This window comes from Lolium rigidum, chromosome 2 (genome assembly GCF_022539505.1).
Source record: "Lolium rigidum isolate FL_2022 chromosome 2, APGP_CSIRO_Lrig_0.1, whole genome shotgun sequence".
NCBI lineage: Eukaryota > Viridiplantae > Streptophyta > Magnoliopsida > Poales > Poaceae > Lolium > Lolium rigidum.
This window is the reverse complement of record NC_061509.1, coordinates 230,423,108-230,439,595: the sequence shown is the minus strand read 5'-3', so window position 1 is coordinate 230,439,595 and position 16,488 is coordinate 230,423,108. Positions and strand designations below refer to the sequence as shown.

Here is a 16,488-nt window from a genome sequence, read left to right as displayed (position 1 = left end):
ATCATGCTCAAGGCGCACATCTAAATGTAGTAATACGTAGGGGCTGGGCGCAATGACCATATTGGCAAGGTACAATAACCTGAGTAACATCGACTTTCCGGAATACAGTGACCAAAGTGATTTTCCACAACAAATACAACTACCGTGGGTGTATTTTGCTCAAAACTTCAAAACGAAGGAAGAGCTCTCCATTGTCTCAAAATCCAATGCTGGCTCGCGCGACAGAAAAGAGTTAACGGAGCGCCAACAATGATCTGGTGACACAAATTAAACCTTTATTGATTGAGAGCATACATTCTTATTTCTGAAATACAACAGTGCCTAGCATCTTTCAGCATACTAGCTGCAGAAAGCGCCTAGCCAGACTCGCTAAAATCCCTCAAACATGTATACCAATTCAGGGTGCAAACCAGATTGGAGGAGAGCACTCTGAAGTAAACTGCTGCGGAAAGCGCCAAGTGCGATCCGTACGATTGAGTATTTTCTGAGCATCCACGCCCATGTCAGTACTGGAATGCTTACCCCCACTGTTTAACGCCCATATGTTGGATCTAGTATCATCCAAGTAATAGATGTTACCCACGTCGAGCCTGTTGAAGTGGGACATCTCAAATGCCCTAGAGCAGCCTCTACCAAGTAAGAGCAACTGACCAGGAAGAGTGTGGATCTCCACCCAGGAAGCTTCAGAGCCCCCACCGGGAGCAATCTCAAGGTTCATCTCAAAGATTCTGAACCTAAACGTGCGACGCCACTTGAGTTGCCGCAGAACCATTAGCAGTTTTCCGCGGGACTCCACCAGATAGCGGGACAGCTTGACCGACTTGTGCAGGAGATTATCAGGCTTGTAATCAGCGCGCTTCATAACCCGATAAGAGCTACGGGACATCACCAGAGGAGCGCTCGTCGGGCCGCCGTTGGGCGTGTACACCACGACATCCTCCGTGTTGGAGAGGACATGGAAGCCTTCCTTGAGCTCATTCTTGTGGTAGATCATGTCCTGGATCACGTCCATAGGGAAACCGTACGCGATCCAGTATCGGTCCATCCCCGGCCGCCAGAACGCGATATTGAAGGCGCTGGAGACGTGCGCGGCGGCAAGGCACCCCGCCTTCGACGGCGCGTCGGAGAAGGTGACGCTGCGAATGACCATATGGTGCTCGCAGGCGTTGTTGCCGTGCAAGTTGGGTTGGTTGGTCCGGAGCCTGTCGGGGAGAGGAACCATCGCGCCGGACACGAGGTTGACCGCCGCGTACCCTCGCCACTGCTCCAAGGCGAGGGCGACCCAGCCACCCTCATGGGAGCCGCATAGGCGCGCGCCGCGGACGTTCTCCGGGAGGTACATGCGGCGGGTGGCGCCGGAGTGGAGGCTGAAGAAGGAGGGCGCAGCGGGGGATGGAAGGAGGAGCCAGGGGAGCTGGCGCGCCGGAGCGTCGCGGCCAACCGCGGCGGAGCGCCACGGCCGGCAGACAGCGGAAAAGTAGACGCGGTCGGCTAAGCATGTGAGGTTGAGGAGGACGATGGCAAGGAGATCGGGTTGGAGGTCCGCCCATGGCCGGTGTGGTCTACGGGGGCGGGGCATGGTGGATCGGAAGGGGATTTTGGCCGCGCCCCCAAGCTTCTACTGCTTCTACTGGAGTATCTGATTTGCGTGCGGTTGCTTGTTGGCACTTGCCAGCCAGTATGCCCTTTTAAGCCTCGGCTGACCGATGGAGCCCAGGCGGCCATGGATTCTGTGACGTCGAAATCCCGGCAGTCCCCTAACTTTCGGTCGCTGACATATGGGTCCCCTGTTTTGTGAGCCCTACCTGTCAACGACTCCAAGTTAGATCTGGCTATGTCAAGGGATCCCCCTCCAGCCCTCCGTGGTGCCACGTATATTGGCGAATATTGATTGGTCCCGCTCGTGTCACGCATGGGGCACTCGTCGGCATTACTCGGCGCATTAAAGCAGTACGAATTTTACGCTGTCCGTTTCGATTATCAACTAATAAATTTCCTATTAATGAAATATCGCAAAATTCGTGCAGTCTAGCCATATTAGAATGCGCATTAAATTACTCCATATGATAAGGACCCCCATTTTAAATGTTTACTTCATAATATTTTTTGAGCAAAATGTAGGCAACGGAAATCGCCACACTGTAAGGGCTATCCTAGGTAGGGCTATGGACGCATGTGAGTCGTACCTAAGAGTGGGAGTCGATAGGCCCCTTCCCTACCTTGGCACCTAGCTTCTCTTCTCGTTAGGCCCACATGAGTAGATCTTGTCGCGAGATGTACAATACAGTAGGGGGTCTGGATCTTGGTGTGAGGGACGTGACAGTGAGGCATACTAGCACGAATATGATAGAAGGGATGTGAGGCGGCTAATGATTGTGGAATTGTCGACATAGAGGCCATGATGGGTAGCTCAGGGCAATGGGAGAACAATGTCGTAAGTCTGGATGACCGGGATAGGGGATACACATGAGAAACCCAGGTCCAGGGTCCTGATGGTGGCGGAACCCTACTCCTGTTATAGAACACTATAAGGCAACAAGTGCGCATGTTACGTGCGACGAATGATTGTTTTCATGATCCCAAGTAAGTCCCACTGTGGTGACCGGAGATGGGTTTAGTTGTTCTGCAAGGGGCTCTAGTCAAAAGGTTTGCATCAAAGACATGATGATGGTGAATAACTTCTCTTAGACTTTATTGTCGGTATGATCACAAGATTGTGTGAGACTAGAAGATGAACTCGATGGGCATATAGATGCACCCGACGAGGTTTATAGATTGATCTATGGTTTATAGCTATGGAGTCTACGCTGATGACTTGGTGTAATGGTTTGACCTCCTCTTCGTGATGAATGAGCTACCATGTATATAGGAGTCAACGGTAGGGGTCTACATGTTGCATAATAGGTCTTCATAGTCAGTGGTATCTTGGTCCGATGTACGTCTGGTTGAGGGAGTCTTCAAGAAGTCTTGCTATTGCATGGCATGGAGGTCGCTTGGAGATTCACGTAGTTGGTATCATGGTCGTCGTGGGCTGGAAGGGTACGAGTCTATGTAGGGTACGGGGTGGCTCCAGTTATATTTGACAATCCCCCAACCAATACCTTTAATGAGACGCCCGACCTTGAGATGTTGAGTAATTTGGTCTTGCTCTTGGATAGACCCCTCTGCTGAGCTTGATGACTTCGCCGACATGGATGGTAGGTCTTGTGGATGTCAGTGGTCTGAATGGTCGGTCTTTGAAGGTTCACATGGCCTGGTGGATATTTCATGGGGAACCCAAGAACTGGATGGTTGCTCCCTTGGCATCTTCTTGGTTGCAGGCGGTAGGTTCTAAATCTGCATGTGTGAATGACCTGCTTGTAGATCTTGGAACACTGTGACTGTGGCGACCTTGACTTTATCGTTTGGATGCAGATGATCTTGGTGAGAGGTATGAACCTGAAAGAGATGTTAAGTGTGCAAGGAAAATAATTTCTGGAATGTGTACCTTTTATCCTAGATAGATGATACGTCTCAAACGTATCTATAATTTCTTATGTTCCATGCTACTTTTATGATGATACTCACATGTTTTATACACATTATATGTCATTATTATGCAATTTTCCGGCACTAACCTATTGACGAGATGCCGAAGAGCCAGTTGCTGTTTTCTGATGTTTTTGTTTTCAGAAATCCTAGTAAGGAAATATTCTCGGAATTGGACGAAATCAACGCCCAGGGTCCTATTTTTCCACGAAGCTTCCAGAAGACCGAAGAGGATACGAAGTGGGGCGACGAGGCGCCCACACAACAGGGCGGCGCGGCCCAGGTGCTGGCCGCGCGGCCCTGGCGTGTGGGGCCCTCGTGTCGCCCCCTGACCTACCCTTCCGCCTACTTAAGCCTTCGTCGATAATAACCCCAATACCGAGAGCCATGATACGGAAAACCTTCCAGAGACGCCGCCGCCGCCAATCCCATCTCGGGGGATTCAGGAGATCGCCTCCGGCACCCTGCCGGATAGGGGAATCATCTCCCGGAGGTCTCTTCATCGCCATGATCGCCTCCGGATCGATGTGTGAGTAGTCCACCCCTGGACTATGGGTCCATAGCAGTAGCTAGATGGTTGTCTTCTCCTCATTGTGCTATCATGTTAGATCTTGTGAGCTGCCTATCATGATCAAGATCATCTATTTGTAATGCTACATGTTGTGTTTGTTGGGATCCGATGAATATTGAATACTATGTCAAGTTGATTATCAATCTATCATATATGTTATTTATGTTCTTGCATGCTCTCCGTTGCTAGTATAGGCTCTAGCCAAGTTGATACTTGTGACTCCAAGAGGGAGTATTTATGCTCGATAGTGGGTTCATGCCTCCATTAAATGCGGGACGAGTGACAGAAAGTTCTAAGGTTGTGGATGTGCTGTTGCTACTAGGGATAAAACATCGATGCTTTATCTAAGGATATTTGTGTTGATTACATTACGCACCATACTTAATGCAATTGTCTGTTGTTTACAACGTAATACTGGAAGGGGTTCGGATGATAACCTGAAGGTGGACTTTTTAGGCATAGATGCATGCTGGATAGCGGTCTATGTACTTTGTCGTAATGCCCTGATTAAATCTCATAGTACTCATCATGATATATGTATGTGCATTGTTATGCCTTCTTTATTTGTCAATTGCCCAACTGCAATTTGTTCACCCAACATCTGTTTATCTTATGGGAGAGTCACCACTAGTGAACTGTGGACCCTGGTCCTATTCTTTACATCTGAAATACAATCTGCTGCAATTGTTCTTTACTGTTCTTTGCAAACAATCATCATCAGCCACACTATACATCTAATCCTTTGTTTACAGCAAGCCGGTGAGATTGACAACCTCACTGTTACGTTGGGGCAAAGTATTTTGATTGTGTTGTGCAGGTTCCACGTTGGCGCCGGAATCCCTGGTGTTGCGCCGCACTACACTCCACCGCCATCAACCTTCAACGTGCTTCTTGGCTCCTACTGGTTCGATAACCTTGGTTTCTTACTGAGGGAAAACTTGCTGCTGTACGCATCACACCTTCCTCTTGGGGTTCCCAACGGACGTGTGTCTTACACGTCATCAAGCATTTTTTCTGGCGCCGTTGCCGGGGAGATCAAGACACGCTGCAAGGGGAGTCTCCACTTCCAATCTCTTTACTTTGTTTTTGTCTTGCTTTATTTTATTTAATACTTTGTTTGCTGCACTAAAACAAAAACACAAAAAAAATTAGTTGCTAGTTTTACTTTATTTACTGTCTTGCTCTCTATATCGAAAACACACAAAAAATTAGTTACTTGCATTTACTTTATTTAGTTTGCTTTATTTACTACTACTAAAATGGGTACTGTTAAGAATACTAAGTTGTGTGACTTCACTAGCACAAATAATAATGATTTCCTATGCACACCTATTGCTCCACCTGCTACTACAGCAGAATTCTTTGAAATTAAACCTGCTTTACTTAATCTTGTTATGAGAGAGCAATTTTCTGGTGTTAGTTCTGATGATGCTGCTGCCCATCTTAATAATTTTGTTGAACTATGTGAAATGCAAAAGTATAAGGATGTAGATGGTGACATTATAAAATTAAAATTGTTTCCTTCCTCCTTAAGAGGAAGAGCTAAAGATTGGTTGCTATCTCTGCCTAGAAATAGTATTGATTCATGGACTAAATGTAAGGATGCTTTTATTGGTAGATATTATCCTCCCGCTAAAATTATATCTTTGAGAAATAGCATAATGAATTTTAAGCAATTAGATAATGAACATGTTGCTCAAGCATGGGAGAGAATGAAATCTTTGGTAAAGAATTGCCCAACCCATGGACTAACTACTTGGATGATCATCCAAACCTTTTATGCAGGATTGAATTTTTCTTCGCGGAACCTATTGGATTCAGCTGCTGGAGGTACCTTTATGTCCATCACTTTGGGGGCGGCAACAAAGCTTATTGATGATATGATGATAAATTACTCTGAATGGCACACGGAAAGAGCTCCACGAGGTAAGAAGGTAAATTCTGTTGAAGAAACCTCTTCCTTGAATGATAAGATTGATGCTATTATGTCTATGCTTGTGAATGGTAGATCTAATGTTGATGCTAATAATGTTCCTTTAGCTTCATTGGTTGCCCAAGAAGAACATGTTGATGTGAATTTCATTAAAAGTAATAATTTCAACAACAATGCTTATAGGAATAATTCTGCTAATGGTAATTCTTATGGTAGATATGAGGAAAAGATGCTAGAAATTGAAAGGTCCACTAAGAGCTTTATGCAATCACAATATGAGAAAAATCAATTGTTTACTAAGACTATGAATGAACAATCTACCTTGTTAAAAAATATAGGAAACCAACTTAAAAATTTGAATATGGAGATTTCGGGTTTGCAAACTAAGATTTCAATTGCTGAAAACCGAATCTCATACATGTCTGCGTCACAATCCTCCTTAATTAATAAAATGGCTGCTAAGCCTGAGGATATTGATAATAAGATTGTTACTACAGCAAATGCCATCCAAGTTCGAATTAATGAGAATATTAGATTGATGGCTGAATTGCATGCTAGGTGGGAAAGAGAAGAAAATGAAAAACTAGCTAGAGAGAATAATGTAGCTAAAGTTTGGACTATTACCACCACTAGTAATGATAATGCTTCACATGTTGCTACACCTCCTACTATCAATGGTAAAATAATTGGTGTTGGCAATGCTTCTACTCCTAGTGCAAAGCGTGCAAAATTGCCTGAAACTGCTAAAACTGCTGAAACTGCTTGTGATAAAACTGCTGAAATTTTTCAAAATGTTGGGGACAATGATTCCATTGCTGTAGGTCATAATGATTTAGACTTTGATGATTGTCACATCTCTGAAGTTATAAAGTTCTTACAAAAACTTGCTAAAAGTCCCAATGCTAGTGCTATTAATTTGGCCTTTACAAAACATATTACAAATGCTCTCATAAAAGCTAGAGAAGAGAAACTAAAACTTGAAACCTCTATTCCTAGGAAGTTGAAAGATGGTTGGGAGCCCATCATTAAGATGAGGGTCAATTATTTTGATTTTAATGCTTTATGTGATCTTGGTGCGAGTATTTCTATTATGCCTAAGAAAATCTATGATATGCTTGACTTGCCACCATTGAAAAATTGTTATTTGGATGTTAATCTAGCTGATAATGCTATGAAGAAACCTTTGGGGAGGATTGATAATGTTTGTATTATGGTTAACAATAACCTTGTCCCTGTTGATTTTGTTGTCTTGGATATTGAATGCAATGCATCTTGTCCTATTATATTGGGAAGACCTTTTCTTCGAACTGTTGGAGCTACCATTGATATGAAGGAAGGTAATATTAAATATCAATTTCCTCTCAAGAAAGGTATGGAACACTTCCCTAGAAAGAGAATGAAGTTACCTTATGATTCTATTATTAGAACAAGTTATGATGTTGATGCTTCGTCTCTTGATAATACTTGATTCACACTTTCTGCGCCTAGCTGAAAGGCGTTAAAGAAAAGCGCTTATGGGAGACAACCCATTATTTTACTTCTGCACTTTGTTTTATATTTGAGTCTTGGAAGTTGTTTACTACTGTAGCAACCTCTCCTTATCTTTATTTTATTTCATTGTTGTGCCAAGTAAAGTCTTTGATAGTAAAGTCAATACTAGATTTGGATTACTGCGAAGAAACAGATTTCTCGCTGTCACAAATTTCGATCTTCTTCTCTGTAGGTAACTCAGAAAAATCTGCCAATTTACGTGCGTGATCCGCAGATATGTACGCAACTTTCATTCAATTTGGGAATTTTCATTTGAGCAAGTCTGGTGCCTCAATAAAATTCGTCTTTACGGACTGTTCTGTTTTGACAGATTCTGCCTTTTATTTCGCATTGCCTGTTTTGCTGTGTTGCATGGATTTCTTTGTTCCATTCCAGTAGCTTTGTGCAATGTCCAGAAGTGTTAAGAATGATTATGTCACCTCTGAACATGTGAATTTTTTATTATGCACTAACCCTCTAATGAGTTTGTTTTGAGTTTGGTGTGGAGGAAGTTTTCAAGGGTCAAGAGAGGAGGATGATACAACATTATCAAGAAGAGTGAAAGGTCAAAGCTTGGGGATGCCCCCGTGGTTCATCCCTGCATATTTTAATAAGACCCAAGCGTCTAAGCTTGGGGATGCCCAAGGCATCCCTTCTTAATCGACAACTTATCAGGTCACCTCTAGTGAAACTATATTTTTATTCCGTCACATCTTATGTGCTTTACTTGGAGCGTCTGTTTGTTTTTGTTTTTGTTTGAATAAGATCGGATCCTAGCATTCTTTGTGTGGGAGAGAGACACGCTCCGTTGTTTCGTATGAACACATGTGTTCTTAGCTTTATCTTTAATGTTCATTGCGAAAGTTGGACTATTTCATTCATTGTTATATGGTTGGAAACGGAAAATGCCGCATGTGGTAAATGGTTTAATGTCTTGAATAATGTGATACTTGGCAATTGTTGTGCCCATATAGATCATGTTTAAGCTCTTGCATCATGTACCTTGTACTCGTTAATGAAGAACTACATAGAGCTTGTTAAAATTTGGTTTGCATGATTGATCTCTAGAGTCTAGATATTTTCTGGTTAAGGTGTTTGAACAACAAGGAGACAATGTAAAGTCCTATAATAGTTACAATATGTTCATATGTGAGCTTTGCTGCACCTTTTATACTTGAGTTTGCTTCAAACAACCTTGCTAGCCTAGCCTTGTATTGAGAGGAATTCTTCTCGTGCATCCAAATCCTTGAGCCAACCACTATGCCATTTGTGTCCACCATACCTACCTACTACATGGTATTTCTCCGCCATTCCAAAGTACATTACTTGAGTGCTACCTTTAAAAATTCTATTCTTTGTCTTTACAATATATAGCTCATGGGACAAAATAGCCTTAAAAACTATCGTGGTGAAGAATATGTACTTATGTGTCTTATTTCTTAATAAGTTGCTTGTTGAGCGGTAACCATGTTTCGGGGACGCCATCAACTTTTACCTTTGTTGAATATCATGTGAGTTGCTATGCATGTTCGTCTTGTCTGAAGTAAGGGAGATTTTCATGATCAAATGGTTTGAGTATGCATAATGTTAGAGAAGAACATTGGGCCGCTAACTAAAGCCATGATTCATGGTGGAAGTTTCAGTTTGGACAATTAATCCTCAATCTCTTATGAGAAAATTAACTGTTGTTGAATGCTTATGCATTAAAGAGGAGTCCATTATCTGTTGTCTATGTTGTCCCGGTATGGATGTCTAAGTTGAGAATAATCAAAAGCGAGAAATTCAATACGAGCTTTCTCCTTAGACCTTTGTACAGGCGGCATAGAGGTACCCCTTTGTGACACTTGGTTGAAACATATGCTATGCAATGATAATCCGTGTTAATCCAAGCTAATTAGGGCAAGGTGCGAGCACTATTAGTATACTATGCATGAGGCTTGCAACTTATAAGACATCTTATACATAACACATATGCTTTATTACTACCGTTGACAAAATTGTTTCTTGTTTTCAAAATGAAAAGCTCTAGCACAAATATAGTAATCAATGCTTCCCTCTGCGAAGGGCCAATCTTTTACTTTATTGTTGAGTAAGTTTACCTATTCTTTCTATCCAGAAGCAAACAATTGTATCAACTGTGTGCATTGATTCTTACATGTTTACCTATTGCACTCGTTATATTACTTTGTGTTGACAATTATCCATGAGATAAATATGTTGAAGTTGAAAGCAACCGCTGAAACTTACATCTTCCTTTGTGTTGCTTCAATGCCTTTACTTTGAACTTATTGCTTTATGAGTAACTCTTATGCAAGTCTTATTGATGCTTGTCTTGAAAGTATTATTCATGAAAAGTCTTTGCTATATGATTCATTTGTTTACTCATTATCTTCATCATTGCTTCGAATCGCTGCATTCATCTCATATGCTTTACAATAGTATGATCAAGATTATGATAGCATGTCACTTCAGAAATTATCTTTGTTATCATTTACCTACTCGAGGGCGAGCAGGAACTAAGCTTGGGGATGCTTGATACGTCTCAAACGTATCTATAATTTCTTATGTTCCATGCTACTTTTATGATGATACTCACATGTTTTATACACATTATATGTCATTATTATGCATTTTCCGGAACTAACCTATTGACGAGATGCCGAAGAGCCAGTTGCTGTTTTCTGCTGTTTTTGCTTTCAGAAATCCTAGTAAGGAAATATTCTCGGAATTGGACGAAATCAACGCCCAGGGTCCTATTTTTCCACGAAGCTTCCAGAAGACCGAAGAGGATACGAAGTGGGGCGACGAGGCGCCCACACAACAGGGCGGCGCGGCCCAGGTGCTGGCCGCGCGACCCTGGCGTGTGGGGCCCTCGTGTCGCCCACTGACCTACCCTTCCGCCTACTTAAGCCTTCGTCGATAATAACCCCAGTACCGAGAGCCACGATACGGAAAACCTTCCAGAGACGCCGCCGCCGCCAATCCCATCTCGGGGGATTCAGGAGATCGCCTCCGGCACCCTGCCGGAGAGGGGAATCATCTCCCGGAGGTCTCTTCATCGCCATGATCGCCTCCGGATTGATGTGTGAGTAGTCCACCCCTGGACTATGGGTCCATAGCAGTAGCTAGATGGTTGTCTTCTCCTCATTGTGCTATCATGTTAGATCTTGTGAGCTGCCTATCATGATCAAGATCATCTATTTGTAATGCTACATGTTGTGTTTGTTGGGATCCGATAAATATTGAATACTATGTCAAGTTGATTATCAATCTATTATATATGTTATTTATGTTCTTGCATGCTCTCCGTTGCTAGTAGAGGCTCTGGCCAAGTTGATACTTGTGACTCCAAGAGGGAGTATTTATGCTCGATAGTGGGTTCATGCCTCCATTAAATCTGGGACAGTGACGGAAAGTTCTAAGGTTGTGGATGTGCTCGTTGCTACTAGGGATAAAACATCGATGCTTTGTCTAAGGATATTTGTGTTGATTACATTACGCACCATACTTAATGCAATTGTCTGTTGTTTACAACTTAATACCTGGAAGGGGTTCGGATGATAACCTGAAGGTGGACTTTTTAGGCATAGATGCATGCTGGATAGCGGTCTATATACTTTGTCGTAATGCCCTGATTAAATCTCATAGTACTCATCATGATATATGTATGTGCATTGTTATGCCTTCTTTATTTGTCAATTGCCCAACTGTAATTTGTTCACCCAACATCTGTTTATCTTATGGGAGAGACACTGATACGTCTCCGACGTATCGATAATTTCTTATGTTCCATGCCACATTATTGATGATATCTACATGTTTTATACACATTATATGTCGTATTTATGCATTTTCCAGCACTAACCTATTAACGAGATGCCGAAGAGCCAGTTGTTGTTTTCTGCTGTTTTTGGTTTCAGAAATCCTACAAAGGGAATATTCTCGGAATTGGACGAAATCAACGCCCAGGGTCCTATTTTTGCACGAAGCTTCCAGAAGACCGAGGGGTAGACGAAGTGGGGCCACGAGGCGGCCACACACTAGGGCGGCGCGGCCTGGGCCTGGGCCGCGCCGGCCTGTTGTGTGGGGCCCTCGTGTGTCCCCCTGACCTGCCCTTCCGCCTACAAATAGTCTTTGTCGCGAAACCCCCAGTACCGAGAGCCACGATACGGAAAACCTTCCAGAGACGCCGCCGCCGCCAATCCCATCTCGGGGGATTCAGGAGATCGCCTCCGGCACCCTCGCCGGAGAGGGGAATCATCTCCCGGAGGACTCTTCACCGCCATGGTCGCCTCCGGAGTGATGAGTGAGTAGTTCACCCCTGGACTATGGGTCCATAGCAGTAGCTAGATGGTTGTCTTCTCCTCATGTGCTTCATTGTCGGATCTTGTGAGCTGCCTAACATGATCAAGATCATCTATCTGTAATTCTATATGTTGCGTTTGTCGGGATCCGATGGATAGAGAATACTATGTTATGTTGATTATCAATCTATTACCTATGTGTTGTTTATGATCTTGCATGCTCTCCGTTATTAGTAGAGGCTCGGCCAAGTTTTTGCTCTTAACTCCAAGAGGGAGTATTTATGCTCGATAATGGGTTCATGCCTCCATTAAATCTGGGACGAGTGACGGAAAGTTCTAAGGTTGTGGATGTGCTTGTTGCCACTAGGGATAAAACATTGATGCTATGTCCGAGGATGTAGTTATTGATTACATTACGTACCATACTTAATGCAATTGTCTCGTTGTTTACAACTTAATACTGGAAGGGGTTCGGATGATAACCTGAAGGTGGACTTTTTAGGCATAGATGCATGCTGGATAGCGGTCTATGTACTTTGTCGTAATGCCCAATTAAATCTCACAATACTCATTATATCATGTATGTATATTGTCATGCCCTCTCTATTTGTCAATTGCCTGACTGTAATTTGTTCACCCAACATGCTATTTATCTTATGGGAGAGACACCTCTAGTGAACTGTGCACCCCGGTCCATTCTTTTACATTGAATACAATCTACTGCAATACTTGTTCTACTATTTTCTGCAAACAAACATCATCCACACTATACATCTAATCCTTTGTTACAGCAAGCCGGTGAGATTGACAACCTCACTGTTTCGTTGGGGCAAAGTACTTTGGTTGTGTTGTGCGGGTTCCACGTTGGCGCCGGAATCCCTGGTGTTGCGCCGCACTACATCCCGCCGCCATCAACCTTCAACGTGCTTCTTGGCTCCTCCTGGTTCGATAAACCTTGGTTTCTTTCGAGGGAAACTTGCTGCTTGTGCGCATCATACCTTCCTCTTGGGGTTCCCAACGAACGTGTGAGTTACACGCCATCAAGCATATTTTCTGGCGCCGTTGCCGGGGAGATCAAGACACGCTGCAAGGGGAGTCTCCACAATCCAATCTCTTTACTTTGTTTTTGTCTTGCTTTATTTTATTTACTTTCTTGTTTGCTGCATTATATCATAACACAAAAAAATTAGTTGCTAGCTTTACTTTATTTACTATCTTGCACTCTATATCAAAAACACAAAAAAAATTAGTTACTTGCATTTACTTTATCTAGTTTGCTTTATTTACTACTGTTAAAATGAGTAATCCTGAAGTTGAAGTTCGTTCGTTTAAGCAACAAGGGGGAGAATGTTTAAAAGATGCTTGGTATAGAATTAGTGATGCCCATAATAGGTGCACTAAGAAACACTCCACCACTATCCTACTCAGGAATTTTTATGTTGGTATCTCTAGCTGGAATAGGTTTGTTCTTGATTGTCTCGCAGGAGGTAACTTCCTAGGTGCTCCTGCTTTAGAAGCTAGTTGCATTATTGAGAGTTTATTTGGAATACCACCTGTTAATGAAGTTAAAATTGAAACCTCTCTTGAAGATGTTATGAAAAAATTGGAAACCATAGAGAAAAATTTTCCAAGTGTTGAAACTAAATTGGAAATGTTACTTGATAAAACTGATGAACTTGATAAATCCTTAGGAGGAATTGATGAAAGAATTAGTATCCTAGGAACTTGTGTTGTCCATGATAATCAAATCAATAGGATTAGTGAACTTGAAGAAGCTATGGGAACCTTGGGTTCAACTTTTTCTTCTCTTAAGTTTAAGGAGAAAGCTTATGTGGGTAAGGAGCAAAAGTTTATGTATGTCTCTAAAGTGCCTAAGCCAAAAAAAATATTATTATAGGCCTAAAATTGACAAAGCCCTTAGTACCACTACGAATGGGGGAGCTTATGATGTTGATGCTCCATCCCTCGACAATACTTGATACACACTTTCTGCGCCTAGCTGAAAGGCGTTAAAGAAAAGCGCTTATGGGAGACAACCCATGTTTTTACTTCTGCACTTTTATTTTATATTTGAGTCTTGGAAGTTGTTTACTACTGTAGCAACCTCTCCTTATCTTAGTTTTAGGCATTGTTGTGCCAAGTAATCTCGTTGATAGTAAGGTTCATACTAGATTTGGATTACTGCGCAGAAACAGATTTCTTTGCTGTCACGAATTTCGACCTGCCTCTCTGTAGGTAGCTCAGAAAAATATGCCAATTTACGTGCGTGATCCTCAGATATGTACGCAACTTTCATTAAATTTGGGCATTTTCATTTGAGCAAGTCTGGTGCCTCAATAAAATCCGTCTTTACGGACCGTTCCGTTTTGACAGATTCTGCCTTTTATTTCGCATTGCCTCTTTTGCTATGATGGATGAATTTCTTTGTTCCATTAATGTCCAGTAGCTTTGTGCAATGTCCAGAAGTGTTAAGAATGATTATGTCACCTCTGAACATGTGAATTTTTATTGTGCACTAACCCTCTAATGAGTTGTTTCGAGTTTGGTGTGGAGGAAGTTTTCAAGGATCAAGAGAGGGAGATGATACAATATGATCAAGGAGAGTGAAAGCTCTAAGCTTGGGGATGCCCCGGTGGTTCACCCCTGCATATTTGAAGAAGACTCAAGCGTCTAAGCTTGGGGATGCCCAAGGCATCCCCTTCTTCATCGACAACATTATCATGTTCCTCCCCTGAAACTATATTTTTATTCCATCACATCTTATGTGCTTTGCTTGGAGCGTCGGTTTGTTTTTGTTTGAATAAAATGGATCCAAGCATTCATTGTGTGGGAGAGAGACACGCTCCACTGTTGCATATGGACAAATATGTCCTTAGGCTTTACTCATAGTATTCATGGCGAAGGTTGAATCTTCTTCGTTAAATTTTTATATGGTTGGAATTGGGAAATGCTACATATAGTAATTGGTAAAATGTCTTGGATAATGTGATACTTGGCAATTTTTGTGCTCATGTTTAAGCTCTTGCATCATATACTTTGCACCCATTAATGAAGAAACACCTAGAGCTTGCTAAAATTTGGTTTGCGTATTTGGTCTCTCTAAAGTCTAGATAATTTCTAGTATTGAGTTTGAACAACAAGGAAGACGGTGTAGAGTCTTATAATGTTTACAATATGTCTTTTATGTGAGTTTTGCTGCACCGGTTCATCCTTGTGTTTGTTTCAAATAACCTTGCTAGCCTAAACCTTGTATCGAGAGGGAATACTTCTCATGCATCCAAAATCCTTGAGCCAACCACTATGCCATTTGTGTCCACCATACCTACCTACTACATGGTATTTCTCTGCCATTCCAAAGTAAAATGCTTGAGTGCTACCTTTAAAATTTCCATCATTCGCCTTTGCAATATATAGCTCATGGGACAAATAGCTTAAAAACTATTGTGGTATTGAATATGTACTTATGCACTTTATCTCTTATTAAGTTGCTTGTTGTGCGATAACCATGTTTTCTGGGGACGCCATCAACTACTCTTTGTTGAATATCATGTGAGTTGCTATGCATGTCCGTCTTGTCTGAAGTAAGGGAGATTTACCACTCATTTAAATGGTTAGAGCATGCATATTGTTAGAGAAGAACATTGGGCCGCTAACTAAAGCCATGAATCATGGTGGAAGTTTCAGTTTTGGACATATATCCTCAATCTCATATGAGAACATTAATTGTTGCTACATGCTTATGCATTAAAGAGGAGTCCATTATCTGTTGTCTATGTTGTCCCGGTATGGATGTCTAAGTTGAGAATAATCAAAAGCGAGAAATCCAATGCGAACTTTCTCCTTAGACCTTTGTACAGGCGGCATAGAGGTACCCCTTTGTGATACTTGGTTAAAACATGTGTATTGTGATGATAATCCTGGTGATCCGAGCTAATTAGGACAAGGTGCGGGCACTATTAGTATACTATGCATGAGGCTTGCAACTTGTAAGATATAATTTACATGATACATATGCTTTATTACTACCGTTGACAAAATTGTTTCATGTTTTCAAAACCAAAGCTCTAGCACAAATATAGCAATCGATGCTTTCCTCTTTGAAGGACCTTTCTTTTACTTTTATGTTGAGTCAGTTCGCCTATCTCTCTCCACCTCAAGAAGCAAACACTTGTGTGAACTGTGCATTGATTCCTACATACTTGCATATTGCACTTGTTATATTACTTTACATTGACAATATCCATGAGATATACATGTTATAAGTGAAAGCAACCGCTGAAACTTAATCTTCTTTTGTGTTGCTTCAATACCTTTATTTTGATTTATTGCTTTATGAGTTAACTCTTATGCAAGACTTATTGATGCTTGTCTTGAAGTACTATTCATGAAAAGTCTTTGCTTTATGATTCAGTTGTTTACTCATGTCATTACCATTGTTTTGATCGCTGCATTCATTACATATGCTTACAATAGTATGATCAAGGTTATGATGGCATGTCACTCCAGAAATTATCTTTGTTATCGTTTACTCGCTCGGGACGAGCAGGAACTAAGCTTGGGGATGCTGATACGTCTCCGACGTATCGATAATTTCTTATGTTCCATGCCACATTATTGATGAT

The 16,488-nt window shown here is 42.0% G+C and overlaps 1 protein-coding gene across 1 annotated transcript; it reads right to left on the bottom strand.

The window, feature by feature from the left end:
• Positions 1-397: 397 nt before the first annotated feature.
• Positions 398-1,579, bottom strand: LOC124688280. Its single transcript, XM_047221980.1, has one exon. The coding sequence runs from the start codon at positions 1,577-1,579 to the stop codon at positions 398-400; it is 1,182 nt and encodes a 393-aa protein (XP_047077936.1).
• Positions 1,580-16,488: the final 14,909 nt, after the last annotated feature.